At 44.2% G+C, this 23,555-nt stretch overlaps 1 protein-coding gene across 1 annotated transcript in view; it reads left to right on the forward strand.

The window, feature by feature from the left end:
* Grin2a (glutamate ionotropic receptor NMDA type subunit 2A) overlaps positions 1 to 21,301 on the forward strand; it is a 398,907-nt gene extending 377,606 nt beyond the window's left edge. The window contains exons 11-12 of the mRNA XM_051167318.1: positions 12,145 to 12,383; positions 18,944 to 21,301. Of these exons, the coding sequence (XP_051023275.1) occupies positions 12,145 to 12,383; positions 18,944 to 20,743 (2,039 nt within the window). The 3' untranslated portion in view covers positions 20,744 to 21,301. The remainder of the gene's footprint in view (positions 1 to 12,144; positions 12,384 to 18,943) is intronic.
* The last annotated feature ends 2,254 nt before the right edge of the window (positions 21,302 to 23,555 follow it).

Below are 23,555 nucleotides of genomic sequence, written 5' to 3' on the forward strand. Positions count from 1 at the left end.
TGATGCCCATAGCACCAAATTGAATGGTACAATTCATGAGAATATCTTGGTAAGATAGTGAGTACCCACTAGGCTTAGATGATGCTCTTAGCATCTCCTTACACGGCAGTTTATTCCCATCCATATGTATGTGTAAAGGTTTAAACTTTACTCATTTTTATTCATTCTTTGGCCATTTTATGTATGAATACGCTGTTAGACCATATCCACATACACCTGCTCCAGTCTCCAGCTCCTCCTAGACACCTTCCACTCTCCCTCCCATCTTCCTGCTGCCTTCTCCTCCTCTGCCTTCTTCTCCTCTTATTACCCATTCGATTCTTGTTGCCCATACACACATGGGTGTAAGACGCCATCGTAGAGCACGGGCGTCTTGCTGTGGGCCACAGTGCTGCAGGAAACTGACTCTCCTTTCCCCGGAGGCCATCGGCTGCCAGCAGTTCCTGAGCAAGGGGTGGTGCTTTGTGTGCCCCCTTCCCTGGCCATGCTGGAGCGGTGACTAGCTCGGTCTTGTGCAGGTCTTGTTCCAGCTGTTGTGGGTTCATGAGCGCCAAAGCGCCGTTGTATCCAGAAGACGTTCTTTCACAGTGATGTTCTCTGATTCTGACAGTGTGTGTGTGTGTGTGTGTGTGTGTGTGTGTGTGTGTGTGTGTGTGAAATATCTCAATGTTCCATGTACAGATGAGCCATTTATTCTCTACATGAGCAATTGTGAGTCTCTGGTTTGCTGACTTGATGGCCAACAGACTGTGGCCCCTGGCCCGTTATCCACCAATGGCTGCCTGACCACACGCATCACCTAGAACTCGGTGATGTCAGGGCAGAGAGGAGCTTCGGTGGTAGGGACCATATCATCATAAAGCTGCACATATTCACTAATTGGCTCTTTTCAGATAAAAGATTTCTGACATCTGGTTTAAGCAATAAACGTTAAATGTGGTTTTTTTTTTTAAAGATAATTCTAACAATGTTGAATTTAATAAAACATGGTACATTTCCCCCTTTACCCTTGAAGGACCTCTCTCTCTCTCTCTCTCTCTCTCTCTCTCTCTCTTAAGTCACCCATTAAGAAAGAAGGTTTTATTCTCTCTTAGACTACCTGTTTTCTTATACGTTTTTTTTTTTTTTTATTGTCTCCTCTTAACCCCCTAGATCAAAGGCTACCTTGTACCTTTGCTGGGACCCTTAGTCTTTCTTCCTTTTGGTCAGTTGAGAATTCAGATGTGCATTCATTGTGTAGCACAAGCCACAAAGCCTCATTAAGTTCTGCACAGTTGTGCAACTGCCACCCATTTGAGATGCTGAACACAACCCAGAAATCTTCCTTAAGGGCTCCATGAGCCCATATCCCCCCAAAATAACTACCACTCTTTCCTCTATGATTATAGGTTAGGCTTGCCTATTTTTGCCCTTTGGATAAATAGTGGAATCAAATAGCATGCACAAAGTTTTACATTTCATTTCAAATTCACATGCAAATGTAATGTTAGATGGTGTGTACACAGCCCTGATCCCTACTACAACTCCTCCTTCATGCCTTTATGGCCCTGATATCTCTTTGGGTCTTCACTGGTATGCGGTATTATATTGAACAGACTTTCCTCCTCCATATCCTTTTCAATGCTGCTGCTAATAGATCTTTGCAGCATTTCTGCCTTGACTATCCCCGTACATTTCCCAGTGAACCATTTATTTATTTGTCTTGAAATTCTCAAATGGGTGACGCTGCTGGTCCTTCCCATCATGGGGCCATGTCTTCTTCTCTGTCCTTATCCCTTTCCAGTCTCCCTCAGCCACCCTTTCCACTTCCTCTTCCCTTCCCTTCCCACTTTCTCAGCTTTGATCCACCACCAAGCCTTGAGTGTACCATAAGCCCTGTGCACTGTCCTAGGCGGTGAGGAAGCCAGACGAAATTGAAGCCATCATTTTACTTGTGGGTTTTATAGTCTCAGGGAGCTTGTTGTCAACACTTCAATAAAAGCAGAATTGAAAAGTAGTGAGGTCATTTTATTTGCTGACCAGAAAGGATATATTTCTTGGCATGTAACATGAAATTACGGCTATCATTTCTTTTCTTACATCTACAATCATTTAAAACACCAAGACCCCTTTGTAATATTAAAAAATGCTCATGCTTTCAGGATGAGTCATAAGATGTTGAGGACATCGGATGGAGAAAATGCGCAATGTCAAAATGTTACTGTGAATTCATTTGTGTTCCATATTTATACGCCTTTTAAGTCACATCAGCCTGACCGTCTGTGTCTGTGGGAGCTGGCTGGCTGAGCAGGTACCAAAAAAGTCCGGTCCACAGAGATGCTCGTGGACTTCCTGCAAGTTTTCTTCAAGGCTGGCTGTTGGCAAAGTCCTTGCCGCTCAAGCATGAGGATCTGATGTTCACCCCCAGAAGCCACATGAAAAGCCATGCATGGTGCCGTCTATGTACTTACAATCTGTGTGCTGTGGCAGTGGAAGCAGGAGGGTTGCCGGGTTTACTGACCAGCAAGGCCAGCCAAACTGGCAAGTGCCAGGTTTGGGGGAAGGTCTTTTTTTTTTTTTTTTTTTCATTAAAAGAAAGACTGAGGATGGCTTATGTCAGCCTCCGTGCTTCTCATTGTACACACACATACACACACACACACACACACACACACACACACACACACAGAGAGAGAGAGAGAGAGAGAGAGAGAGAGAGAGAGAGAGAGAGAGAGAGAGAGAGAGACTTGCTTCAGAGAAAAATTTCTCTCCAATTTCACCCTGTGATGGGAAATTTTGACCATGTACATTGCTTGATGTTTTGTAGACCCTCAAACCTTCTTTCATCTCTTATTATTCATCTCCTCCAAGAAGATAAACCCTGAGAGAATCTGTGTGCATTGAAATGTTCTAACTCCTGGTTGCAAAGTTGGTCACATGGTCTGTGAACCCCCAGCCAGATGGTGACAAACGGAAAGATCTCATCCACAGAGCCGAGACCTCAGTTGGAAGGTGGTGGTTGGAGAAATTGTGCCAAAGACAGCTTGTCTCTGCATCTAACTGGATACATTTAATCCTAGCCCGATTTTTATTTTAGTTTGTGGCTTCTCAGCATTATGCAGAAATGGAATATTCTGACATTTAAATAAGGACTATTTATCTTCCAAATTCAGTCTACTTGTATTCAGAATCTTGTACTGTTTTCCATCACACCACCATTAAAGATATTTCTGCCTCTTTAGCAAATATCCCAGTGACCCTTTGAGTTCATGGGTTGAGAGGTCTGCAATAGAACCCTGTTTCTATGCCCCATGTTGCTTAGCTTTTATTTCTTTCTGATTTGTCAGGTATGTTGGGTTAGGTTTGGGTTTAGAGGAGCTTTTTTTTCCATTCATGCGTGTGTGTGTGTGTGTGTGTGTGTGTGTGTGTGTGTGTGTGTATGTGCGTGTGTGTATGTGCGTGTGTGTGCATGCACATGCATGTGTGTGGTACACACATGTGTGGGGGGGATGCACACACCCAGGCAAGCCCAAGTAGAAATGTTCAATGCTTCCTCTATCACTCTCCACCTTACTTTCTGAGATGAAGTCTCTTTTTTATTTTTTATTTATTTTTTTTTATTTTATTGGGGTTTTTTTTTTTTTTTTTTGAGACAAGGTTTCTTAATGAACCTAGAGCTGATGAATTTGGCTAGATTGGTCACCTAGTGAAGAAGACTTGCTGGTCAAAGCCCTGAGAGCCTCTTGTGTCTGCCTCCCAGCACCAGGATTACAGGCACACGCTATTATGCTTGCCTTTTCATATGGCTGCTGGGGTCCAACCTCACATCTTATATAGCAAGTGATTTAACATCTGAGCTGTCACTCTAGCCCTGCCCCCACCCTTTCCTATTAAAATAAACTTAGGGTTTGGGGTCACTACAAGGGAGAAGGGGTTTTCAATTTTTTTTCACTTCTACATGTAAGAAGTTGCAGTTGACCTATATGATTTTGGGTCTAGAGTGTGTAGTAAACAGTAAAGGCTCAGCAGTAGGACACTCTGCGGACCTCCCTCCACTGACCACCTTAGGTTACACCCACACTCTGACTGGCATCCACCCTCTACTTGCAGAGTCCCGACTTTGTAGGACCCCAATTTGTCTCACTCTCAGGACTGCAGCTTCACCAGAGTCTGTAGCTGCTGAAAACACAAGTGGGATGTGACTCTGTGCCCTAGATTTTTCCACAAAGGAAGATGTTGCCTTGCCATTTTCATTCCAATTGGGCTTCTGAGGAGCCACGTGCCCAAAGCCTCAGCTAGACATGAAACAGGATGGAATGGGGTCAGTTCCCCTCGTGGCGCTAACGGGATCAGCCACGGCATCATGCTGACGTCTTTGGGCTATAGATGGAAGTCTGTTCCCTATGGGAACCACCATCTCCATGTCCAGATGCTTTGATGGGACCGTTCGCTCTGAAAGTCAGCCCTCATTTCTGGGTTCCATAACCGTTCTTGACCTGTTTGCTTGCAGCTTCAGAGACTAGTCTCTTCAGGGCTCTTGTTGGTTCTAGATCGGTGGGCCACAAAATCGGCAAAGAGAAGAACCTTGCACCATCCATGGTTAGCGTGGTAAGACCTTCTGGGAATACCAGAAACATAAAACAAACCTCCCTGTCTGAGTCAACTTACCTCCCATTGATGGAGACATAGACAGTTATCCTCCACCATGACAGTCTCTATGGACGCACTATCTGGGGTGTTACGGAGGAAGAAAATGTGCTCTCTTTCTGTATTAGCAACCTGTTGAGCACTGTGATCAAGTGACTCACAAATGGCAGCTTAGTGGAGGAACGGATTGCTTCAGCTCACCGTTCTGATGAAAGCAGAGAAGACGTCGTGCAGATGCTGCACTCTCTGTCTCCTATTTATTCTCATGAAAGCAGAGAAGACGACGTGCAGATGCTGCACTCTCTGTCTCTTATTTATTCACTCTAGACCCCAGCCTATGGAATGGCGCTGTCCATATCCACGCCTGGTCTTCCGACTTCAGTTAACCAAATCCAGAATCTCTCTCACAGGCATTCCCAGAATGCAACACTGCAGTGCTCGCAGCTGAAATATGCAGAATAAGTTGTTATGGGTGATGGTGATGATGACACCTCACCGCGAATCCAAGCCTCTCCTGGTGACAATCTCTTCCTAAGCAGGCGAGCCTGATCTGCGTGCTCTGCTTGCCTCTGAGCAAGGACAGGATTCTAACAGTGATTGTGTCACTGTCGCAGATTTTTCTCTTGACCTTCTGTCACACTTTAGATTTAGTTTCAATGATACACACCTACACACACACACACACACACACACACACACACACACACACACACACACACACTTCCAGCTGGTCTATCTTATAGTGCATGTGAAGAAACCCTGTCATGGGCCATGATTAGCAAAACATGGGCAGAAGCCAAAGTGTCTTGAGTTTTAAGAAGGTTTTTCCCTGGGGAAAGCATCCAGTGGCTCTGCTGTTCTCAGAGTACCTGGGAGTTCTTTGCCTTTTAACTTTTGCTCTTCTAGCTCCTCTTTTCAGTCCCCTCCCCTATTCCCCCAAATTCCAAACTACTCCCTGATGTATAAACAAGCAATGTTTATCCTTGCTTCGAACCAATGAAAACCTAATCTTACCATGACATAAGTGCTGATCTGATGACAGAATCTGGAGGATTCTGAGTTCATAACAGCCAAAAGCAGCATGCTACTTGTCACTAAGTGGAAGATGTACATGCCTTAAAAGCGAGTGAAAGAGTAAAGAAAGGAGAGTAGCATAAAGCCCCCAGAAGACCAACACCATCAGCTCCATCTCTCTCCATGTCATCCCTGCTGAGGATCAAGGACTTTGGCTAGAAACCACTAAAAAAATATGGGTTTCTGCCTGCATGGTTCTATTTGGAAGATGACTTTTTTAAAAAAAATATGTTCAGAATACTTAGGCCTGGATAAAGCCTAAAGGGCACAGGTTCAAAGTGGATTTTTCCCCATGGCTGGCTTCAGGGGAGACACGCTGGAAAGCTGGGAAGCAGCACTTGGCTTGCTCTAAAATCTGTCTGGTGGCAATCCCAGTAGCTCTGGGTGGTCTTACAGAGCAGAGAGAAATGGAGAAGAGCCGCAGCACTCTCCTTAGAAGTGTTGAGGACTCGTGGGGCAAGTAAGAAACCGATTCTCCTCACCTTAGATGTCACAGCGTCTTCTGCACTGGCGCTGGGGATGGGCACTCTTGGATTTACAGAATATTTACTTAGAAGGACTCAGTTAGGCTTGTGTGCTCCGTTCAACTTCCTAGCTCCCCTGACTCCATGCAGTTAAAGTGCTGTCCCCAGAAACAGAGTCATTAGCATGTGAGTCACATGCAGGGCAGGCCATTTAATGCTGACAGATCTCCCTTGCTAAGTCAATACCCCTGTGTTCCCACTCTGTAGATGTCCAAACTGGGCTGCAAAAGGAAATCCCATCATAACTCCTCCGCCTTAAGTCTCAGCTGCGGCTGGCAACAGTGATGGGACAGTATAAGGGTTATGTGTTAGTTGAAGAAAATAAAAATAAAACGTGACAGTAGATTTTAGGTGATTTTGTTAAATAAAAGAATTAAATGTGGGCTAGGGAGATGGCTCAGTTGTAATGTTCTAGCAAGGTGCTTTGTGGGGACCTGGGTGTGAGTTCTGGAACCCATGTAACAGGAAGTCGGACAGTAGAACCCGCACATGACAGTGCATCGCTAGAAGACAAATAAGAAGGACCTTTGAAATAGGTACAATGTCCCATGGGTCACTATCATTAGAGGCATGAACAGGGGAGATCCTTTGTGGGGACCAGTCTTCTCCCAGGAAGGGAGAAGGTGGTATGGTCCAGGCATATCTCAGGCGTCCCCTGCTCCTAGAAACTTCAGCCTGTGTCCTCCCAAAAAGTATGAGCTTCCTTCAGGAAACAGACTTAGCAATCCTTTTTTTTTAAATTTTATTAATTTATTCATATTACATCTCAATGGTTATCCCCTCCCTTGTATCCTCCCATTCTTCCCTCCCTCCCACTTTCCCCCTACTCCCCTCCCCTATGACTGTGACTGAGGGGGACTTCCTCCCCCTGTATATGCTCATAGGATATCAAGTCTCTTCCTGGTAGCCTGCTATCCTTCCTCTGAGTGCCACCAGGTCTCCCCATTCAGGGGATGTGTTCAAATATGAGGCACCAGAGTACGTGTGAAAGTCAGACCCCACTCTCCACTCAACTGTGGAGACTGGAAACTGGGACAGAGGGGAGGACATCCTATTGGGATTCTAGATGAGAGAAGCATGGGAGAATGGCAAAGTTGAAGGATCCAGAGGATCCGAGAAACTTACAAGACTTAGCAATCCTATTGGCCAGCACTGGTTCCTAAGATAAAACTGATGTTCCTGTGACCTCTTTGTAAGAGGTAAAACTGATGATGGAATGTCCACGCTCCACCTTATGAAAATGATATTCGATGTTCCACGACAGCCCAGGGCATCCTCATTGCCAAGGCTCGCTCTGTAGTCCACTGCAGTGTCACCCGTGTGTTCTGCCTTCCCTCTGTTTATAAGTCAGGAAAGTAGCAAAACCACCTGCATATTTTTGTAATCCTGCCCAATTTAAGCTTGGGGATACAAAGAAAAAAAAATAGAAACAGAAAATATGGATCTGATGCTTAGTGCATGCTGTAGGCCACGAGAAATAACAAAATCATAAAACATGATCCCTGATCTCCCTTGAGGAGATTATAATATACTCAGGCAAATTAAAAACAGAATAAAAAAGTATTTGAATCACAGTTCACTACACTAGGAAGAGGGCCACCAGGCAGATGCTATCTAACTGGAAAACGGTCCGAACAGGCTGAAACTGGTGCTGAGAAATGTGACTTCCTTCTCCTTTGGGAATTCTGGTTGGGATTACCAAACTGGCTTGATTTTAAAGAGAGGTGTGCTGTGCTCAGGCAAAGACAAAAAAAAAAGTCTTTGTATATGCGTCTTGAAAGGAATCCAGGCATGGTTTCTTTTAGCCAGACTTCCATTGTCACAGGCCTACAAATCTGGCTCTTTCCGAGACAACACCAAAGAGGAGCTATTTGGGGAATTAGGCGAATCCTGGGCAGAAAGACCATTTTTATGTGTGTGTCCTCACCAACTCAAAGGAAGAAAAGTGCAACAACACGTTGTTGTAAAGGAAGCGACATTGATGGCTGTAGAAAGAGAGGAGCCAGTTATGGAAGTCTTCGGGCTCCTGGTGGGCAGAGGGCATTGGCTGAGTCGGTGCCACCGCTGGGCAGAGGGAGCTAGCACTAGTCTTCCATGACGGTTGACTGTGCTGACCTCTGTGGGAAGGTAAGGAGTCTAGCTAAGCTACACTTTCCTGCCCCACGGCCTGCAATGCAGATTCACCAGAACTTGCTGGGAGATAGAGTTCTTAATACTTCCCCTCTCATAAATATGCATGGTCTCCTTCTCATGTACAACTCCGAGACCTTCAATGAGTCACTTTGCCTATGAAAAGGAAACTGGAGGGGAAAAATCTGCCCATCAAAGCAAAGAAAATGTAGGGAGGCTTTCCATCTGCTTGAAGCTGAGTGCGAAACTGAACTCAGATGACTTGGAGAGAGCAAATGCTGCAACAATCAGACTCACTCTTTTTCATACAGAAATGAGTGCAGCTAAAGCCTCTTGGAGCTGTGGCAGACGCCAACTCTAAAGCATCTCTAGGGGCATTTCCGCAACTCTGTGATCTTGGGGGGAGCTTATGACATTTAAATGGGGAACAGCTCTGTAGAGGATTCACTCAGGATCAAAAGCAAGAGAGGTGCGTTGCAGACAGTGGTTGATACCGAGACCTGCAATTGGAAAAAGTGATAGGGGTGTGTTCATCTGCCAGTGGTCAGGGGCTATTGCTATGAAATGCTGTCTTCTGGATGCTCAAACTCCCAGCAGCTATGGTTGCTGGAACAAGACCAAGCCCGTCACCATCCCAGCCTGGACAGGGAAGAAGCTCACAAAGCCACACCCCTCACTGAGCAGCTACAGGCAGCTGATGGCCAATGGGGAAGGGAGGGTCTGTTTTCTTCCCCAGTGTGGCTGGTGGTAGATTGTAGCATGCTTCAGTCAATGATGCCCTATACCCTTGCTCAAATTGGTAGTGCTTATTGCACTCAGTGGGTGATTAAAAATAAAAATACGAGTCTTTGAGGCGATTGTAGGGAGCACTCAAGGGGTGTTGAAGGGGGTAAATAAGGGGAAATATGATCTAAGTAGACCTTGTAGGCACGTATAAAACTACCAAACACTAAATTTAAAAATGTGAAAGACTACAACTATCACAAGGAAATCAATAACACAGAGCAAACAGAAGAAGGACAAGTTTCTGAAATATTCCTCTTTTCCAGGCAACGGTAGTGCACACCTTTAATCCCAGCACTCTGGAGACAGAGGCAGGCAGATCTCTGAGGTCGACTCCAGCCTGGTCTACAGAGTGAGTTCCAGGAGAGCCAGGGCTACACAGAGAAACCCTTTCTCAAAACAACAGCAGCAGCAAACAAACAAGCAAAAGGAATTATTCCCCCTTGACTATAGATTTGAAATTGCCAAACTAGGACAGGTTTGAAAACAGTGGGTGAAGCTGGGGAAGAAACCAATAAATGTCTCATGCAAAATAAATAGATTAAAATGGAGACACAAAGTGAAATATTGCCAGTTAGAGAAGAGATGGACTAACGAAGGAATCTTCATGTGGATCAACCAACTCCAACCCACTGAGGTAAATAAACATGAAAACAAGGTTAGTAACCTAAAGTGTAGGCCGGCAACACTCTTTGTTAAAATTTCAGGACAAACTGAGTTCTTGTAGGTCATTAGGGAATTGCTAATTACAGCAATCAGCTACTATCGGCCTAGGAAAAGAGTAAAAGGCTTGCACACATGCTGACAACACTAATCAACCCTGGTGAGGATCTGGAACGCAAAACAGTTCTGCCAAGTTGTAATACAGCTTGGCAGTTTCCTAGAATGCTCAACATTTTCTTTAAACCATACAATCCAGAGAATTCAGCAAAAGGTCTCTAGATAGTTTGACCAAATGAGTAAAGAGTATGCACACAAAAATCTTCCCTAATCAATGATTATAGTGGCTTTATTTGTAATGCTGCAGATTTGGAACAACCACCTCCAATCCACTGAGGTAAATAAACATGAAAACCTAAAGGGTAAACCAGCAACACTCTTTGTTAACATTTCAGGACAAAATGAGTCCTTGAAGGTCATCAGGGAATTGCTATCCATCAACAGGTGAACAGATGAAAGAGCTGTATCCAGACCATGGAACTCAGTAAGGCAAAGAAATGCGCTACTGAGGCAGAAAAGGCAAGGAAGTACTGCAAACACTTATTATGCAGCAAAAAGAGCCAGTCTGAAAAGGCCACACATTGTACATTTCCCACTATGTGACACTGTGGAAAGGCAACACCATAGATTAGTAGTTACCGAAGTCTGGGAAGAGTTATGGAGAGGAATAAATTGTTTAAAAATAAAAGGGTAAGTTAGGGGAGCTAATATTTAAAGCAGTAATAGATGAATTTAATTTTTAATATTTAACTATTTATGTGTACATGTGGAGACATGTGTCACACATACACACATGTGGACATCAGAGGATGTTACAGAAAGAGGACAACTCTTTCCATCATCTGGGTCCCAGGGATCCAACTGAGGCCATCAGGCTTGGCAACCAGTGCTCTTACCTGCTGAGCCATCTCACCTGCCCTAGGTGAGCTCTGTTTTCCAGAATTAAAGCTGAGTGCTATTGGGTAGAACAACCACATGGAGATGTAGATTCTACAGTAGAGTCAAAATGAAATTCTCGCAAGCGACTTGAGATAAAACACTGATCATGAAATAAGCACGCGCAGGGAGCAGACCATTGCCCTCACAACAGCAGCTGGAATCTGAAGAAAACTGAACTTCACCAAAGGCTGGTGTTAAACAATGGGAATAAACCAAAGGCGATAGCACACTGATCCCACAAAACGTAAAAGCAAGACGCACTGGAAATACATGATGATAAGTACCTCCTCCCTCTACTGAGAGTCAGCCCAAGCATTTAAAACTGTCTGCTTTCCTTCAGATGCCTCCTGCTCAATGTAAAGATCGTCTGCATACACACACAGTGGAGCCGTGATTCGCATTTATCATGTGTGACTTCTTTGATGATCAACGTCTTTGAGATAGGATTCTTAAGGCTGATGATTCATTGAGCAGAATGCCAGTGCTCAGTGAATTGTAGATCCCACTTGGTGTAATTACTAGACATTGAGATCATGGAATTTTATCCTAAATGGGGACTGGATAAAATGCACAGAAGGAATCATATTAGGTGTGCCTCCTTTTTATTTCCAATGAAAAGTGCACCTGTTTCTTTAGTGCCCCGTTGAAGTGTAGAAGGTGTTCGCTTTGCAAGGGGCCATTCAGAGCTAAGATGTCTTTCTCGAAAAATGTTGAGCATCGTAAACTTATTACTTTTTGGAGTTGTTTCGGGTGTTCTAAACATGAGAAAGAAGTAACCAATGTTCCCGAGCTCCACCCTCTGCCAGGCACTGTTCTGTTCCCTTTCCTCGTGAGCATCATTAGTAGCACATGCTATTGTTTATGAGACTAACATGAGCCATACTCAGTTGGCCCTCAACATGACGCCATGGAGTATGCACTCTTGTTGTACATGCTCCGCAGGCAGGTGAGCCGTGACTTCAGTGCTATGCAGCTGGTAAGTGGGGAGGGGGGTCAGAGGTTAAGGCTTTCCATAGCAGCATGCTTGCCCTGAATAAGCTTGGATGGATAGGGTATACAGATATATAAAGGACAAAGGAAATAACATAGGAGAATACAACCATGATCAAAACCATGCCAGGAACTGCCAGACCCACCATACTATTAATACCATCTAACGTAGTCCCATCTATAATGGGAGCAGGAAGGTACTATCCTCATCATCTGAGCAGCCAAAGGCCAGCCAATCTCAAATACTTACCTTAAGGTCACACAGTTGTAAGTCGCACACCTGTTCCCTGGTCAGAAGTGTCAACACCAAGGCACTAGCTCAGGTCCTCACTGCGTGTGGGTGTTGTGTTCTGTGCAGGTGAGATGGAGGAGCTGGAGACACTGTGGCTTACAGGCATCTGCCACAATGAGAAGAATGAGGTGATGAGCAGCCAGCTGGATGTCGACAACATGGCGGGCGTGTTCTACATGCTGGCTGCGGCTATGGCCCTCAGCCTCATCACCTTCATCTGGGAGCACCTCTTCTACTGGAAGCTGCGCTTCTGCTTCACAGGCGTGTGCTCTGACCGGCCCGGGCTACTCTTCTCCATCAGCAGGGTCAGTACCCCAAGCAGCTCCTTTTTAGCACAGCAGGCAGGTCAAGAACAACACAGGGGATTCAGAGAGTCAGGACCATATGTGCATGCTGTGGACATATTTTATTATCTACCAATAATCTATATATCACCTATCCATCTCAATCATCGATTTACCTATAATCAATCTATCAGCATCATCAATGTATCTATCATTTATCTATCACCTATAAATCTATGAACTATGTATTTATCATCTATTTGACATATATTTACCCATCATCTACATAGCTATCATCTATCAATGATCTACATATTGTCTATCTAACATATATCTACTACTTATATATTTGTATGCGTATATATATCTGTCATCTATCATCTATCAATCTACCATCTATCTGTCATCATCTGTCAATCTACCAATCTATTTAACACCTATCATTATCTGTTATTTATCTATTGTCTGTCATCTGGTTAGCTATCTTTCTCTCATCTCTCATGTATCTTTTCTTTCATTCATCTACCTGTTTCTTTCATCTTCTCCCCTTAGTGGTAAAAAAACCATTTAGTTGTATATGCTAATCTTTATTGGGGGAAATGAAATAATCAGTTTAAAATACATTTGTGTGTTCTTGGTATTAGGTGATTTTGAGAACTTAGGAGAATCAGAAGGTACATATTAGCTTAGTGAGGAGGATTTATTTTCTCCATTCAATTACACTCGACTTGGGTTCTATGCAAATACATATTTCCTAATTAGCTTGATGGCATCTAAACACACAGATTGCTTAAAAATAACAACATACATGCATATAGCTAGGAATTATGCCAACTTTAAACTAATTCTCCCAGCCAATTACTAAAGGCTTTTCATATCTAAATGCTTCTGGGATTATGTTGAGCAAATGCACACTGTTGCATTTGCTTGTAAAGCCAGCTTCTTTTTGGAAGAGGCAGTCAAGTTGGTAGAATCATCACTGTGAGAAATGAACTGAATACCATATCCCTTTCCACGCATATTATGGGTGGAAATGGAGCAGACTGGGTTTAGGCAGGAGAAGCTCTGTCAGTAGAATTTGAACTTTTCCTGCCCTCCAGGGCACGCACAGGGGTCTCTGAGACATTATCGGTGCTGTGTCCTGAAAGCTTCAGGGACTCCAGAAAAGCAGAGGCTTTCCTCCTTCAGCAATATTTGTCTTAAATCAGAGCAGCCTGGTGAGAATGAGTGAAAAGGGCCCAGTATTTCCCTGCCTCTTTCTTGTACTTTCTTCTAGACAGTTCATCATCCTCCAGTGCTGAGCGTATACAGTGGAGGATTGCCAGAGACGGCAAGGCAGTCAGAGCTGGATGTTTTCTCTCTTGTCTCTGTTCACAGTGAAACCTCCTGAAGTTAATCTGATCATACCCATTCTATAGATGAGGAAACTGGGGTTTAAAATGGGACTTTACAAAATCTTTCAGATTATACTTCCCTGAAATAACATGTTTCCTTGCACTTTAATTATCAGGCCGCAAATGGCATAGAGCCGAGGAACTGAGGAGATTACAACTCCCAAGGAGCAATACCCATGTTTGTCTTCTGGCCTTCACACATGTGTGTGTATAGTTGTATGATCATGGGCATGCATGCACTTGCATGTACACACACACATGTACACACACCAGATCTGTATACACAGTTGTGTCACACACATTAGTCAAATTCAGAGTTTAGGTTTCTAAGGGTGGTCATTTGTCATGCTTTGAAATATCCTAAGTCAGGTAGCTCTTCATCATTAGTTCTTTCAGGACACTGACCATGCAGCCCATAGACAGAGAGCAGTCACCCCAAGTAAGCATCTGCAGCCGTCCTTGCAGGCTCAGTGTCTCTGGAAAGCTCTTAGAGAGGCAGCATGGATGCTAACCCAAATGGATGCATCCCTAATGCCGTCAAGGGGGATATAATAGTTCAAATAACACATTTGTTAAACACTGGGACCAAGCATCTACAAAAACTGTCCCTTGTCATATTTTTATGTCTTTAACAAATGCATATTCCAGTCTGTTAGTTTTCTCTCGAAAGTGTTCTTCCCCCAATACATTTATGTAAAAAACAAAAATTGCTTGTTATTTCCAGTCAAAGAACCCACCTCGATTGTCTCTTGAAGTGTGAGCAATAAGAGACTTAGTAAAAACAGAAAGCGGGACATGGGAGCTGTAGACGCCTGTGTTCCCACTGTGTTCCAACGTGGAGAGCTTAAACACAGAATGGAAGACGCTTTTTACTAACTGGCCATTAAGAACAAGAGAAGTCAGGCATTATACTAGCCTAAGATGAATGGGACAAGGAAGGATATACTGTCCTTGCCAAACCAAGAATGCTTTCAGAAGTCAGGCACGTTGAGAAGCAAAGCAAGTTGACCAGAAACATGTGTAATCCACCAGGATACCTAAAAGGATACATTACTTCCACAACCTTGAAAGGTATTCAGAATCTATGAGCAATAGGGGAGGAGGAGAGAGAGCTAACCAGCAGGAACAGAGGAAGCCCTAGCCAGAGGTTCGCTGGGCTCCACAGGCGGGTTGGCTGGCCTTACTAACCAGAAGGCAAATGGGATCTCAGGGTTGAACTTTCTGTAGCAGTGTGTAGCATGCAGTTTTGTGGCTTAGACAAGGTGGCCATTGTGACTTCAAGCAGGTTTGAACTGAGAAATGAGCAAAAGCAGGCCCCAGCATGTCTGTTCCACAAACACTGAGTGCCTGCTATGTGTTAGTTTATAGCCAGAAGACGATCGCCACTGCACAGCTGGGAAAGTTGAGGTTCTTTCAGTGATGATAACTTATCCAAGGCATAGCCAGTGGTGTCCAATTCATCTTGTTATTCTGGAATATGTATTCCCCCTCCTGAAAGCCCATCTGGAAAATGGACCAACTGAGGCGGAAAAAGCTATTGTGAAAGCATGAGGCCCAGACAGTCCTATTAGATCTCCTCCCCCTCTTTAGCCCCATTGGACTATACCAGTCTCAGTGGAGCCAGGGAGGAGAGGCCATAGCCCCTTCATCCTTAGCATCTCCTGCAGTACAGTCCAGCTCTGACCAAGCTGTGGGCCTCCTCCAAACACAGTTCAAGGTCACAGGGAGAACACAGTGCAGTACAGTGACAGATGCAAAGAAGTCCTTAGGTTCTCCTGAGTGAGGAGAGGAGCGTATTAGAATGAAGTTGCAAATTTAGAAAAAACCCCACACTTTTCATAATACAAAAAGAAGAGGAGGCAAAGACCGTAGCTGGCTCTGACATAGAGGAAACATCAAGTTTTCACCCATGGGTGCAGACAGTCTCTAGATTACATGTAATATATTATATGACTAATGGAGTGTAGGCTAATGTGACAGGGTCTATGAAGTACAGGGCTTAATTGTATGTCCACAGTCTGCATGTTCCAGCATCCATGGAGCAAGGGTGGGGTGTGATTTGTGGCAAGAGTGTAGGCTTCACCTTTTCCAAATCTACTTTATTTGAGGTTCTTTAAATGCTTATACCTCCCTTACAACCTACCTACCCTAGATGGGAAACAAAAGAGTTTAGGGGAATAGGAGAAGTAGACCTTGTTGAATTCAGTTCCTGGGAGCCATTCCTGTGGCATAGTTGGCATGGTTTCAGCCGACCAACAATTCCTCCAAAGTTGCTGCTGGAACCTGGAATAGCAGCCAAAGCCTGGAACCTGGAAGCCTTCACTGGATCAGTCCTGTCTTGGTGCATCTCGAAGTGGAGATATGAACAGCCAAGCAATACCAAGACCGAAAAAAGCCCCAACCTCCTGTTGTGGGCTCATATATATATATATATGTGTCCGCTCAGAGTCTGTACTAGGATGTTTTTCAGCTGGCAAAAACCAAGCCCCCACATGAGAGAGTTTGTATTCCAAGTGGATAAACATTACCTGCTCTCTCACAAGTCTGTTCCCCATCCCATACTTGGGATAAACAAAAAAACATGTTTCTATCCACTACACAAGATCAATAGCCAATTAACTGCTCTTGACACTGAGGAGACTGAAGATAAAGTGGAAGAAAGGAATGAAGAAGAAAAGAATGGAGGAAAGAAAGGAGGGAAAGAGAGGCCAAGAAGGGAAGAAAGGAGGAAGCAAGGTAGATAAGGCCTTTGGGGAGGAGAAAAGAACAGAAGGAGGGAAGGAGGGAGAGAAAAAAGTAGATAAAGGAATGAGGGCAGGAAGGGAAGGAAAGATGAAAGGAAGAAGGCAGAAAGGAAAGGATAGAAAGGCAGAAAGAGAGGGGAAAGTGATAGAATAGGGAAAAGGAAGAAACAAGGAAGGAAGATAAGAAAGGGGAAACGGGATAGGAAAGCAAATAGGGAAGCAAGAAAAGAGAGGAAGGGAAAAGAAGGAAGAAGGGAATTGTCAGACTGCTAGCACCTGGCTCTGGACCTTAAGTAAGGAGCTTAAGATTGATACAATCTCAGCAAAGGCTGCTTGAAATTATGGTGGCCATCTTTTGTGTGTAGCATTTCTGTGCGGCTGGAGCGGAGACTGTCTTCAGACAGTAAGCTGCAACCATACAGATGAGTTAAGACATCACAGTTCTGAGAGCATCCCTCTTGGGTTAAGCTTGATGCAGCCACGGGGGTCCATAAAACCACCATGATCAGAGTCACAATGGCACAAATTTTCTACTGCTCTATGCCGAAGTCAGCGACAGGTCTTCCTCATGAATCCACTCTCAGGATGGCTTCCTGGACATCTTAGGAGGAGGCATATCAAATTCTACAGGCTTAATCCACTTGCTTCCATTCGGTATGGCTGCCAAAGTCTGAACATGAGTAGGAGAAAGCTAGGAGGCTACAAAGCAGAGGGTTATTAATGGTCTACCTACTACAGAAGCATGAGCAAATAGCCCTTTCCCTGACAACAGGAAAACAGCTAGTTTTGAGTAAGAGAAGTTTTTTTTTTTTTAAAGAAAGGGAATTATGTACAAAAGATGAGGCGACTTTGAGATGGCAGTGGTCATATTTTACTTTCCCAGGATTCCCTGCTCTCATTATCTCATAGATAGATTTAAATATATGCCAGTGTCACCCTATCAATAGCAGTGAAAATTCAGTTCTACTGCATCTAATAAATAAATAAGAAGCCTAAGTAGATGTTTACAGCACTGTAGACCATGACTTTCTCTTCCCCTTGTGTCTATCATCTCACTCTGATGGCTTTAGTCTTAGGCTGATATCTCCAAATGAAGGCAAGACCTATAATATTAACCACTGGAACATCATGTCTCTATCTCTGTAACAAGTGTGAATCCCCTTCCATGGACCAAATTTTTTGCTTTCTCTTTTAGACATGTTCTCACTATGTAGCCCAATATGACTTTGAATTCATAGTCTTGGTGACTCAGCCTCTCTAGTGCAAGGATTTCAGGCCTCCATGAATTTGCATGTCTGTGTCTTCCTTAAATAGTCAATGTACCCAGGAAGGAAATATTTTATGATTGGCATCATGCATGGGTCACATGCCTTGATTGATAGCTTTGGCATGAGTGCAGAGGTCATTTTGGTAATTCGTGAAAACAATTAACAATGGTGGTCCCTTTGTGGTGATTTTGTCAATAACTAACTCTCAGACATTTAAATTTCAAAGGTGACATAACCTTCAGTAAATATCTGAGCTGGATCTGGGTGTGGTAAAGATCAATAAAGAATCCTTATATGCTACTGTGAAGGTACAGTTATACAAATATCAGTTGATACCACTTCTTAAATTTCATGTGTGACTTTTTGCAAAGGTGTCAGAGTACCCTGAGCCAGAGTAATAATATAGGATTGATTGTTGTGTGGCTTTTTCTTGAGAGATGTGAACAAATATCTGTTCACCCCAAGATAGGACATTGGTGATGGGACAACGAAATGATTCCACCTGTCTAATTTAGCAAAAAAGTGAGTTTATGGATGTCGCTTAAGGAGTATGGGTGAAGGGCTGCTTGGAGTAGCATGGATGACTCAATAACAGCTGCATCACCAAAGCCCAACATTACATGAGTGACAAATGATGAAAGTTTTAATACTGGAGCTTCCTGATAACATGCAAGCAGCTCCGATGTTCAGAGAGTCTCCCCGCTCTAATGGTCATAGACTCTCCTCAATAATTGTTACTGCTTGTATTATCTAGAAGAGTCTTGTGAGTCATGTAAGTTTCAGGAACTTTCTGAGACTTATGAGTTATGTTTACTTTCTGAGTCTTAATTGAATGCTTCAATGCTGAGTAAGTACATCACACTGTATACCACAGTGAGTACACCACACTGCTGGTTCATTACAACTTATCTTACCTATTGAAGTAAGATAATCAGGATTTGGAATGGATTAAACCTTCCCCCATTGCTCTCTCTCTCTCTCTCTCTCTCTCTCTCTCTCTCTCTCTCTCTCTCTCTCTCTCTCTCTCTGTGTGTGTGTGTGTGTGTGTGTGTGTGTGTGTGTGTGTCCCTCAAGAAATTCATGGGTGCTTCACCTTTGCCAGTCCATCTCAGATGGGCAAGTGACGTCATACCAGTTTCTGCTGTTGATGTATGTCTTGTGTTCCTCCTTTACAGGGCATCTACAGTTGCATCCATGGTGTGCACATTGAAGAAAAGAAGAAGTCTCCAGACTTCAATCTGACTGGGTCACAGAGCAACATGCTAAAGCTTCTTCGGTCAGCCAAAAACATCTCAAACATGTCCAACATGAACTCCTCAAGAATGGACTCACCCAAAAGAGCTACTGACTTCATCCAAAGAGGGTCGCTTATTGTGGACATGGTTTCAGACAAGGGGAATTTGATATACTCGGACAACAGGTCCTTTCAAGGGAAGGACAGCATATTTGGGGACAACATGAACGAACTCCAAACATTCGTGGCCAACAGGCACAAGGATAACCTCAGTAACTATGTGTTTCAAGGACAGCACCCTCTCACTCTCAACGAGTCCAACCCTAACACGGTGGAGGTGGCTGTCAGCACTGAAGCCAAAGGGAACTCTCGACCTCGGCAGCTTTGGAAGAAATCCATGGAGTCTCTACGCCAGGATTCTCTGAACCAGAACCCAGTCTCCCAGAGGGATGAGAAGACCACAGAGAATAGGAGCCACTCCCTGAAGAGCCCTAGGTATCTTCCAGAAGAGGTAGCACATTCTGACATCTCAGAAACCTCAAGCCGGGCCGCATGCCACAGGGAGCCAGATAACAATAAGAACCACAAGACCAAGGATAACTTCAAAAGGTCAATGGCCTCTAAATACCCCAAGGACTGTAGCGACGTTGAACGTACCTACATGAAAACCAAAGCAAGTTCTCCAAGGGATAAGATCTACACCATCGATGGTGAGAAGGAGCCCAGCTTCCACCTAGATCCTCCACAGTTCGTTGAGAACATAGCCCTCCCTGAGAATGTGGGCTTCCCAGATACCTACCAAGATCACAATGAGAACTTCCGCAAGGGGGACTCCACGCTGCCCATGAACAGGAACCCACTACACAATGAAGATGGGCTTCCCAACAATGATCAGTATAAACTCTATGCCAAGCACTTTACCTTGAAAGACAAGGGTTCCCCACACAGTGAGGGCAGTGATCGGTACAGGCAGAACTCCACACATTGCAGGAGCTGCCTCTCAAACCTGCCCACGTACTCGGGCCACTTTACCATGAGGTCTCCTTTCAAGTGTGATGCCTGTCTGCGGATGGGGAACCTCTATGACATTGATGAGGACCAGATGCTTCAGGAGACAGGTAACCCGGCTACTCGGGAGGAGGTCTACCAGCAGGACTGGTCACAGAACAACGCCCTCCAGTTCCAGAAGAACAAGCTAAGGATTAACCGACAGCACTCCTATGATAACATTCTCGACAAACCCAGGGAGATAGACCTTAGCAGGCCCTCCCGGAGCATAAGCCTCAAAGACAGGGAACGGCTGTTGGAGGGCAACTTATATGGAAGCCTGTTCAGTGTCCCCTCAAGCAAACTCTCGGGGAACAAAAGCTCCCTTTTCCCCCAAGGTCTGGAGGACAGCAAGAGGAGCAAGTCTCTCTTGCCAGACCACACCTCCGACAATCCTTTTCTCCACACGTATGGGGATGACCAGCGCTTAGTTATTGGGAGATGTCCCTCGGACCCTTACAAACACTCATTGCCGTCCCAGACAGTAAATGACAGCTATCTTCGGTCATCCTTGAGGTCAACAGCATCATATTGCTCCAGGGACAGTCGGGGCCACAGTGATGTGTATATTTCAGAGCATGTTATGCCTTATGCTGCAAATAAGAATAACATGTACTCTACCCCCAGGGTTTTAAATTCCTGCAGCAATAGACGCGTGTACAAGAAAATGCCTAGTATCGAATCTGATGTCTAAAATCTTCCATCAGTGTTTATCTATAAGGAAACATATGGAATGGCCAACACTCTGGAGGGTAAATGTTGGATGTCCGATAGAACCCTACTAGGAGGAAGAGGATTTAGGGAGGTACTTTTTTGTTGGCTCTTTTGCACATGGCTCCATGCCATACTCTTCCACTCAAGGAATCTTGTGAGGTATGTACTGAGCAGAGTACATACTGGATAGGTGAATCCTTAACCAAATCAAATAAATAAATATGGGCAAGTCTCCCAGACATGGTGACTGGGTATGGTGGCCATAATGGTGCATCGGATGGCGATGGTGATATTGTGATTGCCTATATTCCAAATTCCATGAAGATCAATCCACCATGTAACTTCCCCATCAGAAATGCCTCACATTTCTCTAGTACAGAATAAGCAATATGGTATGCATGTAAGTCTGACTCAGACAATAAGACAGTTAAGAATGCGTCTGCGCTGTAGTAAGATTGACATGTGCAAGGATTAAGAAGTTTGGCTTATAACAGTTCTCAGCTCTCTTGTTATGCCTTCCATTACAACCCTAGATCAGCCCCCCCCCAAAACTCCAGGTTCCTCCCCAAAGAATAGCAAATCAGTGTGTTTGTGGTACCTATGCTACTTTCATTGTAGTTTGCCCCCCTGCCAAGACACACCTGGAACCAATAGCCACAGGGACTCTCAGGTGGAGAGCTGTAAGAATCTCTTTGGATGTTAATGTGTGTGTATCTCTCACCCTCAGCTTCAGTGGTCTTGTTCGGAGCTGCCTAAACACATGTATGTCTTCGGTATCTAAGTGTGGATCTCCTGTCTGACATAGAGGCCGTTGTAGTTTATCTTGAAGACTCTTATGTGCGTAAGTTTGCATTCTCTCCCTTCTGGTGATGACTCAGGGTTGTATAGTATCTCTTACCCGGCCCTTCCCAGAGTAATTGTAACTTGTTCTGTCCCCAAACAGCCATGATGGTGTCTAATTAGCTGTGCATTGTGTTCCTAAAGTTGTTAGTGTGGTGACATGTGCCAGCAGCCATGTGTAATCTGTAAGAAGTACCATGCCATCTATGTGCTCAAGGCTAGTACGGTTTTACATTTATCTTCCATAACGTCAGGAAATTCGATTAGACCCTTATTTCTATATAAACCTCCTCAAATCAAAAGCCTTCAGACATACAATCCATGTGTGCATCTACCCTGAGCACCATCCCAACTGTGGATAAATTGAGTTAGACACGGGATTTCTGTCCTCTGAAAAGTGCACCTTCTTGGAGGTGAACCATTTCCCAAGCACCAACCAAAATAGATGAGACGTCTTCAGCTCATTTGTCATTCCTGAGCCACCTGCATTGCCCTATTCTTGGTCCACTAAGCCTGTGCATATATGATAGAACAGATACCCATTAGTTTAAAAAATCTGGAGACAATGGCGGGGGGAATATTCATGCATGGAAAATTTCTTAGCACATAAATTTTTACCACATTAAAAAAAAAAAAAAAAGACCCAAAAGGTAGTTATGATACTTATTAATCAAGGGCATATCACAAGAGAGAAAATACTATGAATTAAACATTTCGTGTGGTTCTTTTCTATCAATTAGTATATTTTCATTGCATTATTGTCCTTGAAACACCTGGGCTAGCTGGCCATGGTGTTTTGCATGAGACTTTAGTCAGCTTGGTGACTTGCTCCCATGAAGGAGCCTAACCATTTCTTGCTTTTCCTTTTACTGAGTTTTGGGTTGGGTTCTTGGAGAAAGGGACAGCGCTGCAGGTTGACATTCTCATCCTGCTTCTTTTCCCTGCAGACATTCTATTTTGTAGTTGAAACTGACATGCTGTTGAGCAGGAGGCACGGGAGGCTCTCTTAGAGCTTGGGGTACTTCAGATGAAGCTGGCATTGGAAAAGCTCATTGGACCCACAGTATTCCACAAGGAGAAAAGAGTGATGCAATAAACCCAAGTGCTAGTGGTGGAGGGGCAGAGGGAGACCAGGATGATGGAGCTTCTCTCTCTCTCTCTCTCTCTCTCTCTCTCTCTCTCTCTCTCTCTCTCATCTTTGGAATGCAGAAGGGGCTGAGGCAGTGCTAGAGGTTGATAAACTTTAAAGTCATGTTTTATCCATTGAACTTAGCATCCTTTGCTTCCCCAACTCCCAGAGAACGAGAAATATGCACTAAAGAACCTGGAACAGTTTCCTGGTTTCTGATCTTAAATTTAGGTTTCAGGGTCTGTTGTGTCATCTTTCAACTCCTCCACTTTGTCTCCCCGTTGCATCCCAGACCTGGATTCCTCCTGCTAGGAGCACTGCTGTGTCCTCACAGAAGTGAATTTTAAGTCTCCCTAGAACACAGAGTAGTGACTTGCCATAAATCCAAAGAGCTTTCTGCTTTCCTGCACTGTTCTCAAAGTCCAGGGTGCTGTTCAATGCCCCACATTGCAGGGAGGGTGCAAATTGCACCCCCACTGCCTCCTCAAAACTTTCTCCAGAACATCTGGAGATAATTTCTGCTATTAACTTTATACAAAAGAAATCAAAATGAGACATTTGGAGGAATCAATCACATGATGGAAAAGAGTACATTTAGTTAACACCAAGATGTTTACAGAAATAGATCATTGGTAGTTAGGGGCTATGAGGTAAACATTTATTGTTTTCTCCTCCACTAATTCTCTGACTCTTGCATGTGATAATTTCAAAAAAAGGAAGAGATGGCCAGTTTCCAAGTGAAAGAAAATCACGTGGACTGTTTGGAGGTAATGCAAGAGAGTGCCATCGTTTGCAAAGCTAACACGAGGAGTGGCGAATGGCA

The sequence above is a fragment of the Acomys russatus genome, chromosome 25 (assembly GCF_903995435.1).
Source record: "Acomys russatus chromosome 25, mAcoRus1.1, whole genome shotgun sequence".
Taxonomy (NCBI): domain Eukaryota; kingdom Metazoa; phylum Chordata; class Mammalia; order Rodentia; family Muridae; genus Acomys; species Acomys russatus.